At 43.7% G+C, this 12,794-nt stretch overlaps 1 protein-coding gene across 1 annotated transcript; it reads left to right on the forward strand.

The window, feature by feature from the left end:
- The first annotated feature begins 9,637 nt into the window (after nt 1–9,637).
- Nucleotides 9,638–12,583, forward strand: LOC135701797 (uncharacterized). The gene is made up of 2 exons (XM_065222728.1): nt 9,638–9,992; nt 12,003–12,583. Exons 1-2 carry the CDS (start codon nt 9,638–9,640, stop codon nt 12,581–12,583), a joined length of 936 nt encoding a protein of 311 aa, XP_065078800.1.
- The last annotated feature ends 211 nt before the right edge of the window (nt 12,584–12,794 follow it).

Genomic DNA, 12,794 nt, shown 5'->3' on the forward strand with positions numbered 1-12,794 from the left:
GAGGCCCCCAACTGGAGTCACCATTAGGTATGCCGGTGACAAATTATGTGAACTGTAATCAGCTTGACAAGCCTTTAAAAAAAAAATCATCTCTTTGGTTTCATAAGCTACTCAGCATTCAATGTTTTTTTCGGTGGTGCTCACCATACTTTGGATCCAGAAGAATACCCTTACTCATGCCGCGATAGATATTTTGAAACGCTTGACACTACGTCTCGCACCTTTACCTCGTTGAAGCAGTCGTCTTCAAATGAAATGAGATGAGATACAGACAAAATCGAAATAACCTTCTTTCATCACCACCCAATCGCATCATTCCGTCGATCCGATAGAACATCAGAATGTTTCGATTCCAGTGGGTCCACATTGCCCGGCTGGAACCGTTGATCTGTCACGCTTCGTTTCATTTGACTTGATCTCTAATGGAGCAAGCGGAGAAAGCGGAGACGCCATCCTGCTATTACTGGGGCGGCTACAACTGTACTCTATTGCTGCTGCTGCCGCTGTGCTGGGTGGTCAAGAATGGTATTCTCTTTGTTCCATGTCAATTCCGTGATGAGTTTCTTCCCATCGCCCATCGCCGGCGCCACCACCACCGACTTCCGGTTCACCCATCAGCTCTGGGTGCTTGTGTGGATTATTTGCCCGTCTCTAGCTGTTCTCTGTCGTCGCTCGCTGCCATCGCCACCGTACACAATATGATTTTATTCGAGAATGATACAAATCTATACCAATCTAACTTTAATAACATCTGATTGACACTATGTTATTAAACCAAACGTCGAAGTCATTTGTTTCATTTTCATTTCGTCGTCGTCGTCGTCGTTGTCGTTGACGTCGATTTGGCTTGACTTGTTCTATACTTTCGCCCGAAGGTTTTGAAACGCTCCACAGCAGATCACACTGGGACAGAAATGGAACGAAATGAGAGCGAAGTGTGATATGTGCCCCTTACCTCAGCCCTCTGTCGGAGTCCTCGCTTTTCTTTCAAATCATCCCAACACGACAGGATCCCTCCCAACCCGGAATGCCCGGGAATTGAAGTGCTGCTGGCTGCCGCTGCTGCCACCACGGGAAGAAAGAGTGCTATCCAGTTTTCTAATTAAAATCGATCAATCTCATTCTCCATGTAGATCTGTCTCGTTTTCATTCGTCCTGCCACCTTCCGCCAGCGAGTTCCGTCTCATTGGGGGCCTCTGGGGTTTCCCTCTCCGGATTTTTCCAGACTCTCGTACGCTGTCTATCACTCCTTCTATACTTAGCTGTCGGTATCGATAAACGTCTAACCGGAGAAGCACTCACACACCACCGCCACTGCTAGCTGGTGGCTGACTAGGTTGGCACATCGAGACCGATTTTCTGATGCTCTGATGCTTTTCCAATGAGTTTGAGTTCTTTTCGGTCGTCTCCGCTGTGTTCCTGCAGCAGTTTTCCCTCAACCAACCGACGACGGACGGAGGGGGGGGGGAAGGAAGAGCCATCCATTCAGTTTCGAATAAGGCCACTAATGCTGAAGATGAGTGATCCCAGGATGACGGGTTTTAAGGGCATGGCATATGGAAGAGACACTACGAACATTTCCCATCACACACACACCAACACACGTACTGCAAATATCTGCAAAGGATGAACGTGGTAGGGCAAAATCTAATCTGTTCAATGGAAATTTCGCTATTCTTAGTCTGAAGCGACATTTTACATTCGTACAAGCAGTTCTGCATTCGGACATGCGTTACAATGCAGTAGGTCAAAGGACATATGCCCGAAATTGGGTTGAAAATCATTATGGGAGAGTGGAAACGGTGCAAACGAATACAATTAAAGGGAAAATGTGATGCATGGTTCATATTTTGAAAAGTGCTTTAAAATATTGCGTTTGACTTCCACAGTTTTCATCCAAATCAATATATTATTGATCGCAGAAAATCCCCTCCTAGACATAAAACATAATTCATACTACTTAGGATATAATAACCAGAGAATATCCAAGTACTAACCCAACAAACAAAATTGGTTGATGCAGAGCGTCTTAAACAAACAAAAAATTACCTTATGCAGCTTAGAATAGGTGTCCAGTAAGGACCCGATTGTTTCAGCCCCTCCACTCATCAGATTTTTATCTCTCAATAATTTCACATAACCGTAATTCCAAATATTTTTCGTTAATCTTAAAGATGGATGTTTAAGGTATACTTTGGTGCAATAAGACCACTGAAACAGCGCATGGGTTTAGTAGAACATTAGGACGGATTTTCGAAATAAGGACTGACAATAAGGGTGGTTACTGTATTCAGCTAAATTTTTCGGCTGTCCTCTGTGAACATGATGTATGAATGATGCTCCAGGAGGATTTTTAGATACGAGTAGTGTAGTTCTAGTGAGAGTTAGATTCCTATTTCAGTTGACGAATCTTCTCATATAAAGACATTCCCCTACTGGTCTATTCCTAAGTAACCAAAAGTTCCGCATTCAACGATTAAAATCAGTACCAAGTTCCATAGATTTCAAATAAAGTTCAAATAAAGTTCCAACCGAACCTTCAAATTCCATAAAGTTCAAATAAAGTTCCGACAGAATTTTCAAGTTCCATAAAGTTTGAATAAAGTTCCGACAGAACCTTCAAGTTCCATTAAGTTCAAATAAAGTTCTGACAGAATTTTCAAGCCACATGAAGCAATTCGCACAAGTCTTTATTAGTAACAAAATTTAATGTACGTGTATTTCATATTTAATGATCAGTGGCCCGAATAAATCATAATTCTTATATTTATGCAGTGCTTCAACATTCTATCCAAACAAAAAAAAAATTAAAGAGCAATTTCCTGGATTCGAACCCATGTATTCGGCATGCGATCTTCGATTGCTAACCACACAGCTCCAATTTTACTACAAATGCTGATAAATCAATACACATTAATACCTGCCTTTAGAAATAACTTTCATAAAAGTGCGAACTAAATATAGAATTGGTATAGAGGACAAAAACGTTTTTTAATTTATTTTCTAAAAGTTCCGTTCAAGTTCCGCCAGAAGCTGCTTACTGCTTAGAATGCTCTTCAATTATGGTACCGGAACTTTAAAAATGAGGCTGAGCAGCACTTAGAATTTTATAGACCATCTTCAATCAAGTTGCTTGAACCACCACAAGCCTTTTATCAGAACTGTTGGTTACTTGGGTTGGGTGTTGTGTGTTTTCCGTTCTCTAATATTAAGTATTTAGTCGTCTCTGGTGAAATACGGTGTCCATAAGTTGAAGATGCTAATTTCAAATAACAGACTGTAGTGGTAATTTTTATACGATAGATGGAGTAGATGAAAGCATAGAGTTGATAGTTCCGTTAGAGTACGGCAGTGTGAAGATTGTATATAGATATTAGACAAGCGAGCTAGGACAACTTTTAAGGAAGGTACAAATCGGTTTTTTCATCTCTCTTTACCAAACTCCCCCTTTTGAGAGGGATGGTGAGGGGTGTCCCCCCCCCCCGCCACCACTGGCAAAAAGAGATGAAAACCGACCCGCTCATGTACCAACTGTGTGTTTGAAACAGTTCTACCGATTTTTTACCGCACTTCAGTTGTTATTTGAAGGAAGGCATCCAGTCGTAGGTTTGGAAATTGCAACTATTGTTTACCCCTACCACTATATGTGCTCCTGTCATCGTCGACTTGACGATCTCGAGGGGACACGGGTGGGGTAGGTGCTGCTACTGTACCTTTCGACCATTGACAGTAATTGATGGTATGCTCCCATCCAGAGTTATGTACTTTGACTATATGTTTTTAGTATTACTTCTACGTGAAGTCAACGATTTACATAGTTGAAGATGCTAATTTCAAATAACAGACTGTAGTGGTAATTTTTATACGATACCTTCCTTAAAAGTTGTCCTAGCTCGCTTGTCTAATATCTATATACAATCTTCACACTGCCGTACTCTAACGGAACTATCAACTCTATGCTTTCATCTACTCCATCTATCGTATAAAAATTACCACTACAGTCTGTTATTTGAAATTAGCATCTTCAACTATGTAAATCGTTGACTTCACGTAGAAGTAATACTAAAAACATATAGTCAAAGGTGTCCATAAGGTTCTTAAGTTGTATTGAGGTAAATGCATATTCGTAATCTGCTTTAAGAATGCAACCGAAGTCCAATATTTCGTAAATTCTGGTACACTGTAACTTTTTTAAATAAGTGCGATTACATTATCAAAAATCACTATCATAGCGTCTCTCGGTGGGAGTATGTATGGAAGCGAGCTATCAATTTGTCAGTTATTATTTTGTTTTAAATTTTGAAAATCGAGATGGAAGTCTATGGGATCGAAAAAAATATCATTGTGCTCAGAAAACGAAGTCCTTTCAGATGACGTATAGTAACCGATACATGTTTTATTTTTAAATTAAAGAACCCTGGCCTCTGACGTGTTGAAGCTAGTCAACTGGAATGCTTGCCCGCTCAAGAGCAAGAACATCGAGTTCGTTGAGTTTCACAATGAACGAAACATCGACCTTACCACCATATTTAGTTATAACCCACCTGAAGCCCGAAATTAACGTCTACCGTTCCGATTTTCGGCTCGCGTGGCTTGACCACCGTTGCAGCTTATTGTCTCAAACAATTCAACATCAGGACGGGTCGTCAGCTGACCTGCGACGAGATATTATCAAGCTAACACGACGGCGGAAAAACTTCATAATTGCTAGCGACCTGAACGCTAAACATCAAGCTTACATCAAGGGTAACAGTCAGCGCATCAAAATGGCACCATCCTGTACAATGACCTGTAGGAATCCCAGTACAACATCTTGAGTCCAGATACTCCCACCCGATTGAATCGGTCCGGTGCTCACGCCACCATCGACCTACATCAGCAACATGGCCCACATCTCGCAACCGGTTGTCTACTAATACCTAAGCTCGGATCACTATACGGTGGTGGCCGAAATTGGTTCCTTGCTGAACCGATTTAAAGATTCCCGGTGCAACTGCCATCGTGTCAACTGGGATTAATATCAACACTGCGTCGACACAACCATCGACTACGATGTCCAACCAGAGGACTGGTGTCTGCAATCCGTGGAGGAGATAATCCCTCGGGCCAGGGAGCAACAAGTGCCAGTATGCAGACAGGTGAGTAACACTCTGGACCTTGACAGTCACTAAAGTCCTCATTAGACTCCGTAACACCATTTGCAGGCAGTACCAGTGTACTGATCTGGCTATCTTCAAACCCAATTAATTATTTTGTCAAGCTTCTGCATTCATGTTGTTTGCGGTGACATCTATCGAAAACTACTCATAATCTGTTTTACGTTAATTGTTCACAAGGGACAGTTAAGTGCAAAACATGTCTGGTATCTCTATACATGCATTTAGATTAATATTCGAAGTTCCTCCCTTTTTACACATTCTGCACACAAAATAGCTCATCCCACTGAATTTTATGTATGGGGCAGAGCAGAAAGTATCCTTTTTGCAGAATACGTAAAATAGGAGGGACTTCGAATGTTAATCTAAATGCATATATAGAGGTACCAGATATGTTTTGTAGTGTTAGGTACTCTTTTATGTAATCTGTGAAAGGGAAATCACAAATCGAGTGTTACATGGCAAATACATGGCATGTTGAAAGATTGAGGTCGTGAGAGCAAATTTTGACTGATTTATTTAGGTTGCCGTTCACTTTTTTTGACCTGAATATGCACCTAAAGCGAATTATTCCCACTTCTCTCAATTTCTATATGGAGATTTTTATCACTTCCAACCAGCGGAACAGCGCCATCTCTTTGGAAAATGGCCAGACGATATGATTAATTGTAATCAATTAACAAAGATCATTCAGGACAGGATGGTGGATCTCAGAAATAACGATTATTCCAATAAGATCCGTTCTCTACTAGATTGAGCAATGCCTTTCCAGCCTTTCTGGAAGCTAAAGTTCTGTCCAGTTAGAATCCGGAATCACTTATTGTGTTGCAGCGGTACAGAAAGTGACCGCTGCAAGAATTATTTTACAGCGGTTTGTTTACCTAGGCGCCCACTTTCTGTGGTATAAATTTCACGGTGTTTCGTGCAGTGATTCAAAAATTATTCCAGATGGAAGCCGAGAGGAGAGAGAAAATTCGGAAGACCACGTTGATAATACAACGTGGTCTGCAATAAAAATCGCAAAAACGTTGAAAATCGCCAAATCAACCGTGTATGATGTGCTCAAACGTTTCAGTAAGCGAAAGAGCGTGGATCGAGTGCCTCAAGGTAAGCGTCGTAGTGGAACATATGACGGCAAGCTGAACCAGAAGGTGTTGAGAACCGTCAGAGCAAACCCTGGACTATCAGATAATGAAATCGCACAAAAATACGCTGCTGCTCGCAGTACCGTTCGAAGAATTCGTTTGCGAGCAGGATATCGTTCTTATCGAGCCAGCAAGCAACCAAACAGAACGTTGAAGCAAAGTTTCGTCACCAAAACTCGAGCTCGGAAATTTTACCAGCAGGTTTTGACGAAGTACCAAGGATGCCTGCTCATCGATGATGAAACCTATGTGAAAATGGATTTCGGACAGCTTCCTGGCCAAAAATTCTACATGGCGACAGCACGAGGAGATGTTCCTGCGAAGTTTAAGTTTGCTTTTAAAGACAAATTTGCCAAAAACTGATGATTTGGCAAGGGATATGCAGCTGCGGAGCAAAGACCAAAGTGTTCGTGACGAATAAGACGATGAACTCGAAGCTGTATAAGGAAGAATGCATCAAAACCGCGTACTACCTTTTATTAAAGCCCAAAAAGGTCCCGTGAAGTTTTGGCCAGATTTGGCGAGTTGCCACTACAGCCGGGAAGTCATCCAGTGGTACCGCGATAATAACGTAGATTTCATCGATAAAAACCCAAATCCACCCAACTGCCCGCAGTTCCGGCCCATCGAGAGATTTTGGGCAATAATGAAGCGGAAGCTTAAGAAAAGTGGAAAAACGGCTCGGGACGCGATTAAGATGACCAAAATGTGGAACAAATGTGCCAAGGAAGTTGACTTCGGAGGTGTGCAGCGTTTGATAGGAGGAATTTTCATTAGAAACGAAGAGAAATGATTTGTATTGATATTTTTTTCCTAAAAGTACAGTGAATTACCTTTGTTTTGATGTATTAACCTTATTTGTACGTCAATCCGTTACCGAGATATATGTGATTTTAATATTCCGGATTCTAAATGGACATAGTTTTAACCAGAATCTTAAAAAATAAACTCAGACCAATTCCACCACTGGTTCCACTGAATCTTCCCGATGATTCAGTGGTTCATCTGATAACTGCTGTTGAGAAGGTTGCTGTGATTGGCCAACACGTCAGCTCCCATAATTTCGGTCAAAACTTGATAAGCCCACATGAGGCTGCTGTTGCGCAAAATGCAGCCAACCTCCATTTGATTCCCAACAACTTTCCCGAAGTTTCAGATATTTCAGTTGGCCTATATCAAATCTTTCAAAAACACGAATGCCCCAGGTTTCGATAACATCTTGAAAATAGAGCTCAAACATATGAGTTCTAGATTCTGTCAGATTTTCAATCAGTGGCTTAGGCTTGGATACTTCCCCTCGTGCTGGAAGTAAGCTAAAGTCATACCCATCCGGCAACCCGTCAAGGATTCTTCCGCTCCTTCCAGCAACATACGTTCCTGCCTTCTCTCAGGGTTATCAAAGCTCCTTGAAAAAGCGATTTTTCGGCATCTTCTAACATCTGCCGATTAAAAATAACATCTTACTCGAAGACCAGTTTTGTTTTCAACAAGCTCCCCAACTGACTCGAGTAAGTAATATTCTCAAAGTGAACAATTGTGTATCTAAGACATCTGCCATGCCATTGTTAGGTGTTGAAAAAGTGTTCGGCAGAGTCTGACATTGCAACGAGCATATACGTCGTTATCTATTTTGTCGTATTAATGTACCAATATCAAATAATATATGTTAACTACTTAAATAATTAATTGCCGCTAGAGAATCATTTATGATCTTGCCTTATGTATATTCACCCGATTAAAGTTCATTATATTCATTTTGTTCAAAGTAAAATAAAATGAGTTCCCCACACATGTGCGATTGCTTTGATCATCTCTTATCAGCTTACAGGCGCTGGGTTGCTCGATCGTCGCGTAGCTACCGCGAACGTCCACCCGTTGGAAATCCTTTCACGATGTGTTGACCTTTCCCCAATTTTTTCTCTCCTATCCTGTTTTGGGCCGAAGTTGGTTGGGGGATAGAAATCGTTCTTTGCAAAGAGATGCAAAAATTACGCGCAATGAAACTAATGGGAGCGTGAGTGCAATTTTCGGTATCACGAATTTGAATATTCTTCGTCAGATTTCAATATCGCGGTTAATCTGAGGATCTTCAAACTTAGTCTCGTTCACTTTGAACTGATCCGTGGAAGAGGCAGGAGTGGCCCAAAGTAGTTCTCACGCCGTGGTGTTGTCCAAAAGGTGACATGATACCTGTTTAGATTAGTGTAGCTTGTCTTAACCAAAATCTTTTCCATAAGTTTTTCGTAGAGTAGAAGTGACAAGTGTGTGCTATTCTCTTAGGTCGTGTTGTGCTTAAGTGAATAAACAGGTAAAATTGAATATGAAATTTGCTTGGTGTAATTCCGTACTTACACATGCGTGGTGCAATGGTTATTTTCCGAATGTAGATTCCCGGAGTATGCTGGAAGAGGGACGCGAACATCAACGACGCACCCTAGGCAAGGCAATCGGCCATTCAACATGTCAGCAGGTAGCAACACGTTTTTACTCCCGTTGGTGACGACCAAAGGGATACCGACGCTCGTACCGCGTCGTGCAAGACCACGAGTCAGTGAATAAGACGCACCGGTTCATCCGATGCACGTAGCCCACATCTAGACTTCCGGCGGTCTCCACCGTCGAACAACGCAGAAGTAGCAGAGTTCACCGCCAGCACGTCCGTTCATTCGTCGAACGCACGGCGTCCATCACCAGCATCATGGAAAGGTCGTGAGGCTACGAGGCGTACGAGCGTAAACCGTACTTGACCTAATTCTATTTTGCGCCAAATTTGTTCCGGCGCAAAGCAACGAATAAATGCACGTGAATTAGATTCATTGAAAAGCACCCAAAGCTAAGCACACACACACACGATAGGAATAGGGATCTATGGAAAGGTAAAATGAGAGTAGATAGGAGACGAGTATAAAGAAAAAATGAACACTCTGGATGGCTGACCCGTTACAACATTATGGCATCGTGTACAAATTACAACGATGCGGTCTTCCAATCTTCCTCGTGAAGATCATCCAAAACTATCTCTCAGACACGACATTCCAAGTCTCTCTCGATGGCGTCACTTCTGATGCCTTCAACATTGGCGCAATCGTTCCGCAAGAAAATATCCTTGGGCCCATCCTCTTCAACTTTTTCATTCATCATACGATGATTTTCCGGGTGGAGAAGTCATTCAAGGAGACCCAGCCGAACTAGCGGTGGACAGGCTGCCGCAGAAAACCGAAGACAGCTGTCCCGGTGAAATACAGGAACGTGTTGAGTCTGTTCAAGCGTCAGCCGAATCTTTCGATTCTCGGTGTGGTGAAGAAGGCGGATGTTTCCATCTGGTTTGTCCAAAAAATGATGAAACGTGCCCGCATTCACATCTACAAGGTCTGGAAGGCACCGAACCGGAACGACATACAAAACACGGTGGCCAAAACCTGCGCCTGGAAGCTGTATCGGGTATGGCTGACGAAACGGAGGTACGTCGTGATTGACGACGAGACTTACATCAAGGCGGACACAAAGCAGTTGTTGGGGCAGGAGTCTTACGTTGCCACATCACGGTTGGCCGTTCCTGAGGAGGTAAGGAAGAAGAAGGTGGCCAAATTCTCCAGAAAGTTCTTTGTTTGGCAGGCCACCTGTGGGTGCGGCAAGATAAGCCTGCCGGACATCACCATGGATACCATCAACGACAAATCTACCGGGACGAGTACCTCCATAAGCGCCTCCTACCCTTCCTGCGTCCTCACGGAGGCGAGACGTTGTTTTGGCCGAATTTGGACGCGCGGCCTGTGTTACACTGGTACAAAGACAACAATGTTGTTTTTGTAGCAAAAGACGACAACCCACCGAACTCACCGGAACTTCGACCGATTGAGATGTTTTGAGCCATCATGAAACCCAAGGTGCTGGAGAACGAGCTGGCTTTGAAGAAACAATGGGTAAAAGTATCAAAAGAAGTCGGCCCCACCATTGCCCAAAACCTTATGAGTGGTATCAAGGGCAAGGTGTGGGCATTCGGTTATGTTGCAGAGATCCAATTAAGCAAAGAAGTAGAAACCTTACCATAATGGTTTAGTTTATTCTCTGAAAGTTCAAAGAAAGTCCAACTTGAAATTAGTTTTTGATGACCTTTTTGTTTGTGTCTCACGTTTTTTTGAAAAAGTCTTTAATCTGCTTGAAAATCGATTTGGAGATATAAATTTATGTATGTAAATTTCTATTGTATTATTCTTTCTAAGATCCTTGTTTGTAAAATAACCGAGATAATCCTGGATATCGATTTGGACAATTCCTCTCCGATCCTTCGGATTCTTATAGTAATCTGCTTGAAATTCGATTTGAAGAAACTTTCTACTGACGCCATGGCACCTAAACGCAAATAAAACCGGCAATCTGTTGATCCCACTTCTGATTAAATTTATTAGAGCGATCAATTTAATATGCTCACGGATGATGAGAATGATCCATCATTCAGGCAAAATTTGAATAAACTTTCCTGGTTTAATGCCAAATAGGAAAAGGTCCCCCCTATTGTGATAACCACTTCCTAGGTCCCCCAGCTGCGACCGATAGAAGATTTTTGGGTGAACCTCAAACGGAGGATCTATTCTAACGTGGCCAAAACGTAGGAGCAGCTGACGCCAATGGCTGGACAATGCGTACCATTGATACTTCGCGTATCTGCAGGTATAAAATAGACCCCACTAGCGGTCCTTAGCCTCTTGTTTGGTAACACCTATCCCTACCTCTCCGCGGTGCCAGCTGGGGTACGAGTAACCATAGGGAAGATCGGGTAACAAAACTCGGTGGGACCTTGGTCGTATGCTGACAGGGAAATGGGGGACTTCTCTCTCCGGAGAGTGCAGTCTTCGAGCGTCTGTTCACCATGGAGGTGCGGCTCAAAACGGCGTCTGTTCTCCATGTTAGGAGAGGCTGATCAACGTCCTGGTGCCAGCGTGGGACTCAAATCAGTGCTGTGCACGATGGTCCCCCGGCGAGACAATGGGGGTTGGTGCAGGCCCTACAAGCCAGCCGTAAAAAAATAAAAGTAGAGCTGCGGTACTATTCATGAGCTGGATACAGCTTTCATCGTGATGGGCGAAATTCAGAAGCACGTAATTGGGTGGTGGCCAAATCGATAGCAGAATGTGCAAGTTGAGGATCAAAGGCCGTTTCTTCAATGTCAGCATAATCAACGTGCACAGCCGTCACTTAGCAAGTGACGATGACGATAAAGACGCTTTTACGCGCAGCTGGAACGAGAATACGACAGCTATCCAAGCCATGACGTCAAAATCGCCATCGGCGATCTTAACACTCAGGTCGACCAGGAGAAGGAATTCAGACCGGTTATAGGAAAGTTCAGAGCTCACCAGCTAACGAACGCCAACGGCCTTAGACTCATCGATTTTTCCGCCTCTAAGAACATGGCCATACGTAGTACCTACTTCCAGCCTAGCCTCCCATATCGGTACACCTGGAGATCACCGCAGCAGACAGAATCGCAAATCGACCACGTTTCGATCGACGGACATTATTGACGTCAGGACCTATCGCGGTGCAAATATCGATTCGGACCACTACCTTCTAATGGTCAAGGTGCGCCAAAAACTTTCCGTTGCCAACAACAATCGGTACCCGCGCCCGCCACGGTACAATCTGGAGCGGCTGAAGCTGCCCGAAGTCGCAACTGAGTACGTGTAATGCCTCGACGCAGCGTTGCCGGATGAGGGAGAGCTCACCGAAGCCCCTCTTGAGGACTGCTGGAGCAACGTGAAAGCAGCTATTAACAGCGCTGTTGAAGGCGCCGCTGGGTTCGTTGAGCGGAATCGTCGAAACGATTGGTTCGACAAAGAGTGTCAGACGGTTTTGGACGAGAAGAACACAGCGCGGGCGGCGATGCTGCAGCAAGGAACCCGTCATAATGTAGAGCGATATAAACAGAAGCGAAGACAGCAAACCCATCTTTTCCGGTATAAGAAGCGCCACCTGGAAGAGCTGGAGAGCGAAGAAATGGAGCAGCTGTATCGTTCTCAAGAAATACGCAAGATCTACAAGAAACTCAACGCATCCCGCCAAGGCTTTGTGGTGCGAGCCGAAATGAGTCGGGATAAGGAAGGGGGTATCTTAACGGACGAACGTGAGGTGATTGAAAGGTGGAAGCAGCACTACGATGAACATCTGAACGGCACAAAGGCGGAGGACCAAGGTGGCAGGAGAAATGGCTTCGTCGGTACAGTGGATGTGGGGGATATGCCAGCTCCCATGATTGGTGAAGTTAAGGATGCTATCCGTTAGCTTAAGAACAACAAAGCAACTGGGAAAGATGGTATCGGAGCGGAACTTATCAAAATAAACCCGGATAAGTTGGCCATTTGTCTGCACCGACTGATAGCCAGGATCTGGGATACAGAAGAGCTACCGGAGGAGTGGAAAGAGGGAGTAATATGCCTAGTGTATAAAAAAGGCGACAAACTAGAATGTGAGAACTGTCGAGCGATCACTATTA

Source organism: Ochlerotatus camptorhynchus, unplaced genomic scaffold (genome assembly GCF_037179485.1).
Source record: "Ochlerotatus camptorhynchus isolate MF236.1 unplaced genomic scaffold, CSIRO-AGI_Acam_v1.1 ptg000015l, whole genome shotgun sequence".
Taxonomy (NCBI): Eukaryota; Metazoa; Arthropoda; class Insecta; order Diptera; family Culicidae; genus Ochlerotatus; species Ochlerotatus camptorhynchus.

Coding starts and splice junctions, on each gene's coding strand:
- LOC135701797 (XM_065222728.1), top strand. CDS start 9,638: ATGATGAAACGTGCCCGCATTCACATCTACAAGGTCTGGAAGGCACCG. Junction 9,993..12,002: donor CGACAAATCTACCGGGACGA/GTACCTCCATAA, acceptor GCCTCGACGCAG/CGTTGCCGGATGAGGGAGAG.